This window comes from Cyprinodon tularosa, unplaced genomic scaffold (assembly GCF_016077235.1).
Source record: "Cyprinodon tularosa strain WSP-4 unplaced genomic scaffold, ASM1607723v1 ctg150, whole genome shotgun sequence".
Taxonomy (NCBI): Eukaryota; Metazoa; Chordata; class Actinopteri; order Cyprinodontiformes; family Cyprinodontidae; genus Cyprinodon; species Cyprinodon tularosa.
The window spans coordinates 849548-865295 of NW_024038332.1; the positions used below are offsets into that span (position 1 = coordinate 849548).

The 15748-nt window shown below is 37.6% G+C and overlaps 1 protein-coding gene across 1 annotated transcript; it reads right to left on the bottom strand.

The window, feature by feature from the left end:
- Positions 1-267: 267 nt before the first annotated feature.
- slc39a8 (solute carrier family 39 member 8) lies at positions 268-13334 on the bottom strand. The gene is made up of 8 exons (XM_038279476.1): positions 12911-13334; positions 10770-10932; positions 6895-7064; positions 6623-6745; positions 5807-5977; positions 3622-3829; positions 1411-1595; positions 268-659 (listed from the first exon to the last, which is right to left on the bottom strand). The coding sequence occupies exons 1-8, from the start codon at positions 13133-13135 to the stop codon at positions 513-515; spliced, it is 1392 nt and encodes a 463-aa protein (XP_038135404.1). The 5' UTR covers positions 13136-13334; the 3' UTR covers positions 268-512.
- Between the last annotated feature and the right edge of the window lie 2414 nt (positions 13335-15748).

The window sequence follows — 15748 nt, forward strand, 5'->3', positions numbered from 1 at the left end:
TGATATACATTTAAACACAGCATGTGCGCTCCAGGTTTGCAATATTTAGCGTGTCGGAGTTTTAGCAGGCAACTCCTAGAGGTTTACTTTTTAATTCAAGGTGACTGAAAAGAATAATAAAAATAAAATAAAAAATACATAAAATGTTTAAGAATGGAGTTCACAGCTTTACAGAACTGTCTGAGGGGTGTGAGGCATGGATATCATTTGTTTTTCATTAAAAATTATGTTACACCCATTAGGAAAATACATATGAAACATTTCACATTTGAAGACTAAAAATAATTTATTGTTCCTTTAAGATGTCAGTGATTTTATACATGTTGATTGCATAAAAATGCCCTTCTTGTTGAGTAAACATTTCACTAAATTGATAGTCCAAAATATAAAAGCCTACTTTTTTTTGTCCCATATAATAATTGGTTTTGTACAAAACATTTTCTTTACATTCATCTTCAGCCCAGCCTGTGTGAGCAGAAACAAAGGCAACAGATGAGCATTTCTTTTCCTTTCTATCCAAGGTTTATGTCCTTTGCGTACAATGTAATCAGTAGGATGATGGTGAAGCCGGTAAGCAGCCCAGCATCCTGGATCAGAAAGAAGATGATCTTGCTAGAAGTTTTCCGTTGATCCCTCACTATACTGTCCATTTCTGGAAACTGAAATAGAAGATAAGATACAGTTAATGTTATAGGTCAAAATTTTAGCTTTGTCTAAAACTTTTTCTTTAGTTATCAACAAGCCTCCTTAGAAGACATGGTATAACGGATATATTGTAGCTGATTCACAATTTTACCCTTTTTCTCAGGACTGCACATTTATGATCTTTTCAACAATACTTTACAATTTTATGAGTCTAAAATTTAAAACAAACACTTGTTATCAAAGGGAACCCCTTCCAGCAGAGACGTATTCTTAATACATCTTTATGCAGTTTAAAATAAACATGTTTTTGCTTATGACCTCATGTAGTTCAAAAATTCATCCACTAGGGAGCATTACAACCTTTACACATGCACATTATGGACATTAGGTCCTGTTTAGCTTTCTGATAAACTCTTATCTATTTCAAATAAATACTTGGTTAATACTTCTTTCTAATATTGCCTACCTGTTCTGAGTAATAACACTTTAAACTCCCTGAGCTGCTAGAGGTAGAAAAGCTAAGTCTTTAGCTTGTATATGTTGCAATGGGGACCCTAGAACAAACTAATGAGCAGGATGTGTTGCAAGAGTTCTCAGAGATAAAACAGCTGCCCAAGTAAAACTTAAAAAAAGTACTAAGTTAAAACAACAAGCTTAAATCAGTCTTCTGTAGAAATCACTTAACTAAAATGGCATTCAAAGTAACATGCAAAAGTTGTTTAATGTTGCCCTTCTGTACATTCAGACATGCATAGACCAACTCACCATGTCTGCTAGTGCAATATACAGGAACATTCCTCCCGCGATGGCAAAGATAGCATTTGGGGCAAAGCTGCTTCCAAGCAGGATTCCAAACACAAGGCCGACATAACACGACATTGCTGACAGCAGGTTGAAGAAAATGGCCTGCGGGATGCTCATTCCAGCATTCAGCAGGATAACAAAGTCACCTGCAGAGAAGGAGACATGGATTTAAAACCGACTGCATAACGCATAGTTCTTCTGAAATCAACCAAGCTATGAGCTATATTGCATTGTAAAAAAGCCTGCAAAAATAACCAATTGAACTAAGCGCAGTACCCTGTAAAAATATTAACACGCTGGAGTTCTCTCAAAGTTTTTCACCATAAAATTGAATGTACACAAAATGTTGAATAAAAATACATTTCTTTTTAACAAGTCTTTACACAGTCTCTTAAATGGCCTTAGGGGTGGATTTTGATGCGGCACATGAATGTCCCTTCAATTTAAACCAGTCCATTGAAGCTCTGGTTTTAAGGTAATTGTCCTACTAGGAAGTGGAGGTATTTAACTGTATATGTTTTCTTCCTCTGATCATTTAAGGAGTCTTCAGTGCAGAATAGCATATACAGCCTGATGCTGGCACCACCGTATACCCTAAGCCTGAGGTGTGCAGGTTTACCCCAAACATGTGATTATTTCTCACTGTCCAGAAAGCTCAGTTTTAGTCTCCCATACTTTGCTTCTTGCAAACTGGGCTAAGACAACGATGGCTTTGTTCTTGTCACCCACAAAGGGACAATTTCAACGGGCCACCGCTAAAGTCTTAGTTAAGTTTGACGGACATACTATCTCCACGGACACAATGTCGGCAGCTTATATTCCACCCAGCTTTTCCAACTGTAATTATTATTCTGGCTGACTCCGAGGGTGAAGGATAGCACTCCCAAAGTCTGTGTAAAGAGAAGTGGACATGTGTACCTTGGAGTAACAAGTTAGAGGATAGTCACAGAAAGCTCAAGAAGCCCTACCCGTTTTGAGGGTATAAACTGGGATTGAGTGGACTATTGCCCCATTTACACTAGCCCTCTCAAATATTACGTGCCGATTTCAGACTATTAACACATCATGCTAGCACGGCGCCTCGCCTCGTATCGGCAGTCCACGACTACTGCAGCTCTGAAGGGTTGAATTACGCAAACAAAATAGTGGCATCCATAACATTCAGGAACTTATTGCCTGAATAGCGTCCTCCGCCCAAATTTCATTGAGAGCCTTGGTCTCGACATCATTCCAGGTTGCACCGCGCTCCTTTGATGTCATTTATTCTTAAAAGGCTGAGAAGAAGCTCGTCTTGCGAACAGGTGAAAAGATCTACAAATTGCAACGCCAGACACGGCAGAAAACCCGCGTAATTAGTCAGCTGACAGTAAATAGGAAATGACGCAGTCTGCTCATGCGCTCTTTGTTATCAATTACCAAGCCACAGATGAAGCGTGCTTAGCCTTACTGCTGAACTAGTTCTAGATTTAATGCGGTTCGATTGTGTCTGTCATGGTCCAGTTCAGTTGCATTCCATTTATACTCAACAGTAACCACCATCCCCCCCCAATAATATACCCGCGATCACCAATGATCTTAAGGAAGTAGTAAACAAATAAAAAAGAGCCTTTAGAAAGGTGGGTAGGGAATGATCAAGGTATATAAAGAAGCAACTCAAGGTCAATAAACTAAATACTTCCCAACAGTTTGTACAATGTATTGATTGTGTTTATACTTATTGGCCAAACAACAACATGTCCCTAGATATTTTTTATTAGCAAACATTCACCAGTGGGAGTGTTGCTCGCTCCCACATTCTTCTGAGTAGATGCAAGTTTTCTTGGGTGTGGAAAATCAGAACGTAATTTGCCCGTATGGACCTTGCAAATGCGTCAAAAATAAATCAGGCATAACACTTGTCCTGTAGACAGATCCTTCCAGCTGAGCTGTAGATCTCTGCAGCTCCTTCAGAGTTACCATGTTTGCTTCTCTTGTCTGGCTTGTCAGTTTGCGTGACCATGTGTGTTTAGATGATGGACTGAATGCACAGTCACTATAGGAAATTAAGTGAACTAAAGAAGACTACAGCACATTATTTATATTTTCCTTGGTCAAAAACCAAAGAAAATTATCTATTGTCTTTCTTCAGCTTTGTAAGCTGAAGAAAGACTTCAGCTACATCTTGCCACTCACCCAGCTCATGGGGAAACTCCTCACAGACGATGGCGGTGGAGGTACTGAAGCCTGTCAGAATGGAAACAGTGAACGAAGCCCCAATGGCCAGACCGTCAATGAAGTTGTGCACAGCGTCACTCAGTGATATCATCCAGGCCACAGTCTTGATACTGGTGATGCGCTTCCCACGCAGCCAGTGGCACATCACATCAGACCCCTGGGTGTCCTGGAAGCGTGACATGCAGGTTAAAGGCATGCAGCCAGTGCTAGTGTTTGGTTAGATCAAAGCAAACATATGGAATCAATGGGAAAGCCAGCATGTCAAAGTAAACTTTAGCACACTAAAGTTTACTTTGACCAGAAAATAAAGAACACGGTCAAACAATGCCTTCCAAGGAGCCGAATGTTGCCTGTTGCTGCTTTTCTTCTGCCACTAGAACAAGTTATAGAGAAAACCTTTACTATCCAATAAGGCAGCAGATCTCTTTATCTGGAAACATAATGGCTCAAATTCTGTAAGCAGGAAGTCAGAGAACGCACAGACACAAACAGATTTATTGACATTTAGTTTAAAGTCCCTCTGAAGAGACAAAAAGGAGCTTATGTCAGCCTCGGACAAACAAGGGACTCTTTGTAAAAAAAAAGTCAGACAGTGGCTCTCTTTACCATGATGGGGGATTGGATTCCTACAGCTTAACTTTTCTAATCAGTTTTCTCATTTACACTTGTGTTTATTCAACTTCTCCATGTCCTTCCGAACAATGTGATAATCAAAAAATTATTTTTACATATTAACATATCTAACCTCCAGTTATCAGTGATAGCAGCTCAAAATATGACTTGCTCTAAGAAATGGGGCCTGTGTCTGTTATCAAGGTATGCCAATGTTCAAACTGCTGAGGTTTCCAATCTGAGGATCATTAAATTACATGTAGGAAAAAAATGGCAGAAAGGTTATTAGTTTTAAATTCAAGTAACGAAACGATAACATCTAGAACAGAATAGAACTAACTGAAACTTTAATAAGGGTTTACAAAACTAATTAAACCCAGCTGAATCTTAAGAGAATGTATTTGTTTTTATTTGTCTTGATCATTAACATGGGGTCTAGTTTCAGCAGTCTATCCTTATTCTTTATTTCTGATGTATAGTATTTAATTTTATAGTCTTTTCCCAGGTAAGTAGAAGACAAGATAAATTGCATAAAAGACTGACAATAAAATTTAAGCTAATAAAAACTGAACTCAAACTACGCTTTTTCAAAACATAGAAGTGAAACTAAACTAGCTAACAAGTACTGAAATTAAATTAAAAAAAAATAAAAAATAAAAAAAATAAAAAAATCCAGCACCTGGGCAAGCAGAGCAGGTGTAAAATTTCCTCCCAATGAAATATCCCACAGTAAAACAATGGTGATAGATCTCAAGCATTTAGGAAAGACAGAATCTCAGTCATGAAACAGTAGCCATCTTTAAATCATACACTTGGTCAACATATGCTCGGGTAAAAACGATGCTTTGGTCACTAAATTTCACATTTAGGTCTTCACCTTAGTGTGACCTTCACATAAGATGGAGAAGAGTTTGTAGGATGTTCACAGAATGGGTTAAAACAACTGGATGGAAAAAGCAGTAGGGATGAGTTCCCCGCAGGAACAGATCCTCTCCATCTGCTGCAAAGTTTGGAAGAGGGTCAATTTTGTTTTTCGTGGGTTGATTTTAGCCCAGTTGCTCCAATACACAGAAACCGTAATGTTCCAGCATACTGAGGCATTTTAAACCATTTCAAAATGCGTGGGAACAGTTTGAGCCTGTTCAAACATGACTGCAGCGGTGCATTAAAAAACAAACTCACTGAGATATGAAGGAGTGAGCTAGAAATAAAGAAACCTGACTGGGCAACCTACATACCCCTTAGGGATCATTTGGAGCAGAGACTGTGCTCCAAGACCTTCTTATTCAACAATATAATAGTGTCTAACTTAATAAATGTAGTTCAAGAAGGGGTTAAATCTCCAGTTTAATATAGGCCATATAGGACTAAATGGGGGAAAACAACAAACGAATGTTACAGATAATAGAACTTAAATACCTCTTTTAACACTAAAAGTCTTTATCCAGAAATTTCTAAATCCTGCTTTGCACCTGTTAAACTGTTTTTGTTGCTTTTGACAAAAAAAAAAGGCACGGATGTAAGATGGTACCTGAGAGGGTGCCACATTTGTATGAGAGGTCTCAATGGCCAGGCTGCTGTCATTTACAGCAACAGTGGCGATGCTGGTCAAAACCACAGAGTCCTTTTTCTCCCAAGCATCTCCATTCTGGACGCTGTTTTCCTGATGAGGGTCTGCAGGAATGAAGTGGCTGTGGCCGTGCTTCAAAGACACACAAAAGCACGTGATGAGAAAAAGAGTTACAGCAAAAATAACAAAAACATCTATTCACAAATGGAGAGAAAGCATGCTCGTTTTACCAATAAGCATTCAATAAATGAGACTGCAAGAGGAGCGCATCATTTTAGCTTAGTGTGAAAATCAGGTTAAAAATGACAAGTATTAAGAGGGTTTAAACTCTAAGTTGCTTTATGAGGGCAGAATAAAAAGAAGGGACCTTAATAACCCTATTATTTGTAGAGTAAGAGGTCAAAGGGCTTTTTCTTTCTAATTATGGTCTTTCCTTGATCACAGAGATAACATATTATCAGTGAGTAAAGCCTGTCAGGTGTGGCAGTGGAATGTTTTTCACAGCAGTTTTCTATCAAGCACGTGTAACCTGCAGATAAACCATCCATTTTTATGACCTTAGGTCAGTAGTGAGTGTATTAAGAGGCCGGAATCTAGGTTACTCTGAGTGGAAAGAGTTATTCAGGATCAAAGTAGGTGCAACTTAGCATTGGAGAGCTAGACAGGTGTCAAATAAATACAAGATAAAAACCTGAGGCCCATTAAGGAGACAATTATCTCTTATAAAAAAAATCAAGGATAAATGAGCAATAAAGCATTTTGAACTCTGTAGCTTACCTCATGGTCAATCCTGAGAACTATTTTCAGTATCTTTTCCACGAAAAATAAAAGGTAAAATCCTCCAAATATGCCAACTGCTTTTGCCACATAGTTGTCTTCTTTGGGATCAAAACCCAGAGCCTGTGAACAACAACAACAAAAAAAATATAGATTTTAATTTTTTTTTTAATGTATGTTTTTCACTTTATTCATTATTTGTATTCAGGTATGTATTTGGATTTTGAACTTCTTGACCAGATTAAAAATGAAATATCAGCACGTTATCAGACCTCTGGTATGAGCTGAAGTACGGCGTTGGAGAAGAGAGTCCCGATGGCCAGGCCGATAAAGTAAGTCAGCACTTTGGGGAAATATGACTTCTTGGTGAAGGGGATCAGCAGCAGGCCGAGAAGAGACGCCAGGTTGATTATGGTGACAGCCAGAAACCCATAGCCCCACACTGCCACAAGAAAAACATCCGTTTTAGAGCATTTCAGAGCAACACATTACCATAACAGTCACGTTTTTGGAGCATTAAAGGAAGCCGGAGTACCTGGGGAGAACCCACACACGTACCGGAGAACATATAGAATATCCTCAGGTTACATCTAGTAACTATGTGGAGATCAACATCAGTTTCAAGCACCACAATATTTTTTTTACTGAAATAAAAATCCTATAGATCACAATTTAAAAGTTTTTATCTTCCATTGTGTTTGACGACTCTTTTTCCTGCTTTTAGTGAAGATGTACTCTAGATTTATTTTTTATTTCCCCATAAACATTCAACATTACAGCTGCTTTGTCCCTGCTGCCCTCTGGGAAGAGGCTTCGCAGCATTGGATGCAGGTCCAGCAGATTCCAAAACAGCTTCTTCTCCACCGCCATCAGACAGCTGAACATTTGTAAAAACTCTTAATCATCTCACAGTCTCTGCATCACACTGACAACACCAAACCAAAAATACTGCATAATTGCACTATACATATATTTTATGCTGACGTTCCATGTCCCTACAGCCAGAAGCTGCGAGTCGTTGCTCCTCCGCGTCAAAAGGAGCCAGCTGAGGCGCCATGTTTTTTCTCCCACACTGTTTCAATTTGATCACTGCTGCACTTGAAGGAGTGGAAATGTCATGAAAGCCATACAAAATGAAAAAAATGACAATAAAAATTGTTTTAGTCTAAGTCTAAGCTGATTTTCCCTCCTTTCATCTGCAACCTGCTTCATTTAAGTTAATAATTAATTTAAGATAAGTATTTTTTTCTTAAAATAAGTGCATTTTTTTCGTGAATTATGAAGATAAAAGAGACATTTTGCCAATTCAAGTGCATTTTATCCTAATATCTTATTCTAAGAGTAAAAATACTAATTTCATTGGCAGATTGTCTGTTTTACCTACCAAAATTAAGGGTAAATACACTTAATTTAAGAAATTGTTTTTCCAGTGTAGTAGGTTGCTTGCAATCTGCAGAGCTGTCCAGATTGTATTTTTAACTTGTTGCCTGTTTGTCCAAATTTAGTTTCCACCAAAATATCTTAGTCTGGAGCCCCATAAGGAGTTGGCTCAAAGTTAGCTGATTTCAGCATCAGTGAAAAGCTTTATAGTCTTTTGAAAAATGTAAACCTTGGCACTGGCCAAGTTAGTTGTGTTAATTGCAAGTATATCATTCTATATTAGTTTGAAGAATGTAACAAGAAACTGGGTCTTATCAAAGCAAAACCCACCTCACCTTCACCAAGCACACAGGAAACAACAGAAAACCCACAGCAGTGTGAGAAAAACAGTCACCTCAGGCAGGCAAAGCCTTTTAAATATATATATATAAAAAATAGAAATGGAACTTTATTGATTTCATAATGTAGAAATTAACTCTCTGCATCTAACCCATCCCCTTGGGGAGCAGTGGGCTGCCACTGTGTGGCGACCAGGGAGCAGTGTGGGGTTAAGGGTCTTGCTCAGAGACCCAGAGTGCAGGCTGTGGGGATCAACCAGGTACTTACAACCTTTTCAGGGCATAAGCGCACAGCTCTATCACTAGGCCAACACTCCCCTCAACTACAGAGCAGCTGACAACAGGTTATAAGTACTAAGCCTTGATTTATTGACTCAAATCTTGCTTTGTCCTCTCTTTGTAATTAAATTTAAACAGGTTCAATGAGTACTATTTATTTGGAGAGGAAGGAAGTTACAGCTCACTGTAACTGTGTCAGCAGCTCAGAGGGGAGCTGCGGTGTGTCATTGACTGCATCAGTCAGGTCTAAGGAGGTGAAGTTCACGATTACATCACAATCAACAACTGGCTTTAATGGAGACAGCAGTGGCGTAACCGGACAATTTTCATAAGGGTGACCAGGCAGGGACTAGTATCATTAACAGATTGCTGCTAGACCCAATTCAGAGTTAATTTTGCACTGTAGATACGGGTAAATGAATGAGGACATCTATTTTTTCCCCAGATAAATCAAGACAAACTAGATTTTCCAAAATCAGTGCAAAGAAATACACATATCTATACATGCATGCTGTCTAAATGAAAGGTATATAGCAAATGTAATCTAATTCAACATGCCAGTTCTTGTAACATGTTCACCCAAAGTCAATCTGCATGCTCTAGCTGCAGGTTCGCCCTTCTGGTCTTTATGTATCTAGTTAGCTTTGGTTTCAGCCATTCATTATAGCTCCACTTATCTCACTGTACACTTCAAAAACATCCCAGAGTCACAAAAAGAAAATGGTCTTACAAGTTTATGAGAAGTTAAGGAAGGTCGCAGAGGAAATTGAAAAGACTAGAGTGTATTTGAGAGATTCTTTGACGCAATGGTGGTAGGTGGAATGGTCTTGTAGTAATTAAAAAAGTTACTTAGGCATTTCTTAAATACATTTCCAGAAAATCTGTCTGCTGTGTCATAATATTAATATATGCATACATGAAAACATACACTAAATTAGTTTAGCTATTATTAATCTTCAGTTACATAGAAGACTGCTAGATGACTTGCAGAGACACTTTGCCTCCTCCCCAATTAAACACAGAAACTAGTTCTAAAAGAACATGAATTAATTTTTCCTTTAATGACAATTATAGTGTATATTTATGTTAATATTTAACGTTCTGTTGTCAGCTATTGGCTAAAATACAAACCGTTAAATTTATTAGTTAGGACGTTCTGCCTGCTACCAGTCCATTTGACTGCTTGTTTCCAAAGGTGATGAATTATGTCTATGTGGAAAAAACAAATGAGCTGGCGGGGGTGGCTACAGGGATGGCCAATGATTGGGTAATGGTGGCCGTTGCCACCCCAGGCCCCCCATCTATTTTCACCACTGGGGGACTAGACATACTCAGATGAGGGAGGCTAATATTTGAAATCTGAAAGAAAAAAAAAAATGGATAAACTAGATTTTTTTATATGATTAAAATATAGCTTAGATATGTCTCTAATGATTTAAGTGACAATCTAATCATGATGTCTTATACTAACTCTGCCTCTCTAACCACAAACCAACTCTTACTCCAATCATCTTGATAAGGTTTCCTTCCAGGACGGTCTGTATCTAGCTTAGTTCTTCTTACCATCAATTCTAAACACATGATGCTGCCACCACCATGTTTCACAGTGATGATGAGATGCAGGTTACATTTTTCTGCTGTAAAACCACATTCCACGCCAAAAAATATTATCATATCATATAATCTCTTTTTACCAGTCTGGTCCCTTTGACCCGTCTGCTTTAGTCTGTATTGATCTTCACAGAGACTGAATTACAAACTGATGAACTGATAATCATTACAAGACTTGTGAGGATTTCATTTTGCAAGGCGCTCTATAACCGTTTCTGTTTCACACCTGCTCCCCTTGAGGTGAACAATATAATGAAAGGAGGAACCATAGTGTGACGGCAGGACTTCAAACTAGAGCGAATTTCCTTCAGCCTGTTGTGGAACAAATGTGAACATTGACTCATTTATATTACCAATCTATTATTAGAGCTGATTTCAAGACATTAAATCTAGCGATGAACCTTTAAAGGGATCCACCATGTGAGTCACTGTGGATGTGTTGCTACATCTCTAGTCTGAAGCAATAAACTTCTGTGACCTAATTATCTAATCTCATGCAGTCTTGATATAAGTCAAACAGCTGGAATGAGGCAACTTACCAGAGTAGTCGACAGCAGGCACAGTTATTGGGTTGATGTAGGGGCAGGAGGGCAGCAGCACCTGAGTCAACACAGCAGGGCAGATCCTCCCCAGATGTCCCACAGTCAGCTCAGTCACGTTACCGAGGCCAAAGTGCGACAAAATCTGATCCGCTGAGGGACACTGAGGGGACAGAGAGGCCGTTAGGTTTCATTTCCTGCATTTCTCCTTTGCTCTTTGGAGTGTTTCTCTTTCTAGATTTTCAGATGTGTCTATAAAGCAACATAATGTTGTTTTTGTCCTCAGTCTACTTCGATTCGTGGTAACAATGTCTTGGTTGCATATTTAGCTTACTCAGCTGTCCTGGTAACCAAACATTCCTTACATGAGAGCTTTGATCAAGAAAGTGGTATAAAAGTTAACTCATATTCAGAGTTAGAGGAATATCTACATTTCTTTAGTATTTAGCAGAACAGTCTTTAATTGACATTATTTGAGTCATTTTAGAGATTGACTCATAGTAGTTTGCTGGAATTTTCTTTTTTAATGCCAAGTACTTCAGACAGAACTGGTGAAAATGGGGTCACCTTTTCACCTCTGCCCACATCCTTCCTTTGTGACAGAGATCAGGGCTTTGAGACCTTCACTGTCCAACTAATCTGTTCATTTGAATTAGTATTATATAGTATTTTACAAACAACATTTGGCAGATAACATAAAATTATTCTTTATTTTGTTCCCTTTCATTCAGGACTTTAGAGTGTTTGTTATTCATGTTAATTTTTTTTGTTTGAATACAATTAATAAAATAAAATTAAAACTAAACAAATAAAATTTGAAAAGCAAATCTTATGCCCCCGCTTTAGTTACCTGGATGGTGTCCTTAGTTATTTTACATCAGATGGTGTCTATTTTCTAACCAACAATCCGCCTGCTGAAAGAAAACCCCAAGATTATGTAGCCAACACTGTACTTCACCAATAGGATGGTGTTCTTAGGACTTAAAAGTCTGTCTTACAGAATAATTAATATTTGTCTCAGCAGACCAAAAATGATGCACCTTGTGTTGCATTTGGACTAACAGGCTTCTTCCTCACTGTATCTGCCCCTGTCCTAGTACCCCTCAGTCAGAACCAGTAGAAGGATGCTTAACTTAGCCTGGTTCTGTTGGAGGTTTCTTCTGGTTTAGAGGGGGTTTTTTTCTCTCAACTGTCACTACATGCATGTTATTGTCACTGATTGTTGCAAAGCCAAGACAAGTGAATGTGTGCTGTGGCTATATGTAGGTGAGCTTTTCCCTGTTGATATCAAATCTTTTTAGTAGTTTTATCCAGCATTATTCTGCAGGCTCTGACCACTGTGGTTAGCTGTTGATTTATTTAGATTTATACATATGATCAAACAAGGAATCTTGCTCTAGGCTTTGTCAAAGCAGACTTAACTTAGCGTAGGAAAACTTTTATGAAGAAAGGGAAACAATCTAAATAAATCAGTGATTATTTTGTTAAGCGTTTGAATATTTGTTTAGGAAACTCTGAGCTAAAATAGTTATGAGCTCTCAAAACCCTTCAATCCTCAAAAACCCTACAGTTTAAATGGTCAACATTTTAGAATGATTTGATATATATTATGTTAAGTTGGAAGTGGAGATATCAACTGCATTTTAAAAATAATACAAGTATTTTCTGAGCCAATATTTCATTGAATAATTACTGGCTCCTTAGGAGTTAGGTGGAATACAAACTAAAGGGAACACCTAGCATCTAAAGTTTGTTTGCAATTAAACCGAGCTAGATAAATAATCCTTACATCTATTAATAATACACAAGGAAACTATGGGTGATTGAAAAAAATGGTAAATTTCTACCACTCAGACAAAAATATTGCTTTGATCAGGAATATTTCTAAACATCTGTTCATCCTGTTAAAAGGGAGTTTTTCCTCTCCACTGTCACTACAAGCATGCATGGTGTAAGGAATTGCCTGCCAGTTAACTGGTTTTGCTTAGATAGAAAACTTTGAATCAATCTGACAGTATGAATGGTTGAATTTTAAAGTGCCTTGAGATGACATGTGTTGTGAATTGGCGCTATATAAATAAACTGAATTGAATAAAACAGAACAAAACTATTCACAGAAGTGAAAGAATGGTAATACATACCTCTTTGTCCTCCAGTGGATTTGCTTCAATTATTGATTCCGATCGTCTGGCTGAGATCAAAAGCAGCAGATCTTCAAACTTCTCTGTAGTAATTGATTTATTTTCACCATAATAGTGTAAAATATTCTCTAAAAACTCATGTCCATTCTGCTCTGTCACTTTAAAGCCCTGGGCGATCGCACTGGAAGCCAGGACGCATGCAGCGAGCCATTGTGCAACAAACATCTCTACTTTTTAGACTGTATTTCCCCCCTGAGAATAACATGTGCCCCAGCCGTTGATCAAAGTGTCCGTGGAGTGTGATCCATGCCAGAAACTCTCCGCTTGATTCTGCACTGCGATGTTTCCCCCTCCCTCTTATTCCTGATTACTATTTCTATTAGCTCCTCCTGCAGTTGAGCCGCTCTGGATCTGTCTATTCTCCCTGGATGAGGGTCAAAGATCAGCCTGCAGCAAACAAAAACAAAGGGGTGGTGATCAAGCGGATACGCGCCCACTGTTTCCACACTTGATTTCAATGCTGATTCAATCAGAAACACCATGCTGACGCTCAGTGAGGAAAATGTGCGACAGGCTGTGTGGTAAATGATGTGACTTCACACAAAGAGGTGAAAAGTGGGCGCAACACTCGCGGCTTGGTGTTTATGTATTTAGTTATGTTAATATATATTAGTTTATATAAATATTTCATGAATAAAACTGAGTGCAAACGTAAGGAATACTTTAAATGGTTTCTGTCACCCCCTTGTGGTTGCAATATGAAATCGACTAAAGGAATTCATGGATCTATCTAGGCATCTCTAGTTCAACACATTTCATCAGGATAGGACAGGAAATTATAGTGTTAAAGTAGCTAAAGACACTCAAATAGATCCAACTGAAGCATGGATTCCTTTTTTTAATGGATGAGTAAATGGATGAGCATTGAGGCAGACTGAAGGCCGCAGTTTGATCAATGAATATGTAGTTTGGAAGTGGCAGGAAGAATGGGACGGGGAAGTAAAGATTTGATCTTCAGATTTGATCAGGATTTGATCATTATGAACATTGGTGGTTGGACAGAATTTTGCCTCAAACTGGGAAACATGAGGATGGACTTAACTGGATCTTTGTATTGATGATGTTAAGATTTTATTTAGACATTTTCTTAGAAATATTGTTAAATCTAGATATAAAATACAAAGTGCTGTTTTTTTCAGACTTCATAAAAAAAAACTGATGGGAATGTAATGGTGCTGTAATTTGCAAGACAATTGCAGGGGCAGCAGTACATCTCAGTTTTTTTCTGCCAGAAATAAAATGTCATCTGTGATCTTGATCTTGTTCTTTTCTTTCAGAAATGGCCACCTAGTAAATCCAGACCAGTTTCTGTTGACATCCCCACTGCATGATGCTGCCACCACCATGTTTCTGAGTGATGATGCAGAGGCGAACAGTCTCATGTTTGGTCGCACCTGAAAGAAATCTTCAGTGTTTGCCATTTCCCCTTCATATCTTGTGGCAAAATGTGAACAAACTTTTTTTTTTTAAATAAACTATTTTGTACCCATTAATACAGATAGGTTTGTAGAAATTCAATTATAAATCAAGTGGAAACTGTTATGCACACCTCATTTCAGATTTTTTTGTTCTCAAAATAATAAAAAATATCTTTCATTTCCCAATTACTTTCTTTGTCACCAAAAACCCATAAAGTAGTACAATTAATATGAGAACTGCAAACAAAAAGTGTCATAAGTGGAGAGTTACAGGCTTAGAAATTGTTAAGGTATTCTGATTAAATTAACCAGCCACACATGTGCCACTCACTCACTGGCTTATTTTGTAAATCTTTGTTTCATTATCTTTGATCTGTTGACGACAGTGATGCCACTTTGGTTTCAAGTTGGGGAAAGTTGTGAAACTCTCACTTGTTGCAAGAACAATATAGCCCTCCCAGGAATGGATTAAAAGTAATAATTACTGCATTAACATTTCTAATCTATCGTTCATCAACGGTTTGAGTGCATCATTTAAGAGTCGCTCTGTCCCAGAGGTGCCCTACTATGGGTTCATAGCATTTTAGTGACATAAGGAACACAATTAAGGGGCCAATATCAATAAAGGCTTGATACATTTTAGAATGCAATTCTATGGAGGACCAACTCTAACATAATTAAATATAAAAGTTTAAATATAAAAATGCCCCCCCAAAAATAAAAGAAATAAGTAAAAATACTAAATAACCAGGTACATTCAGAATAAACATGTAAGTTAAAGGGCTTAGGAAAAAATAGAGAAAAAATAGATTAAACATAAATGCATCTATAAGTAAAATTTACATTATCTAAACAGGCAGAGAAGAAACACAAATTTAACTTATAAAATATGTGGTAAATTATATATATCCATCTATTTTAAAAATATGGTATTTTTCTTTATTCTTTTCAGCCATTCATATATTTCTACTTTTATTTTTAATAATCTATTTTTAATAATAAGAGTTGGTTCTCCATTGTATTTTAAGCCAGCAGGGCAGTGTGGTTCCTAAAATGACAACTCAAGCTGATCCATTTTAAATCACTTTAACTAAATATGTTTCTGAAATAGGAGTTAAAAAACCCAACCTTAAAAAAAAAAACCTTCCTGCATCAATAAATGATATAGAAAGAAAGGTTTGTGGATTTTTGTAGTGAAACCATCACTCAAGATTAACTATTAACCTTAAAGCTTTTCAACTGTCTGTGGTATAAAACATCCTCCATCTTTGTCATCTGATCAGATATCTGCTTCTGTCTGTATGTCTGCTGATAATCTAATTCCTTTCCTTTTTTTAAAAGCAGCGAACATACTCTAGTA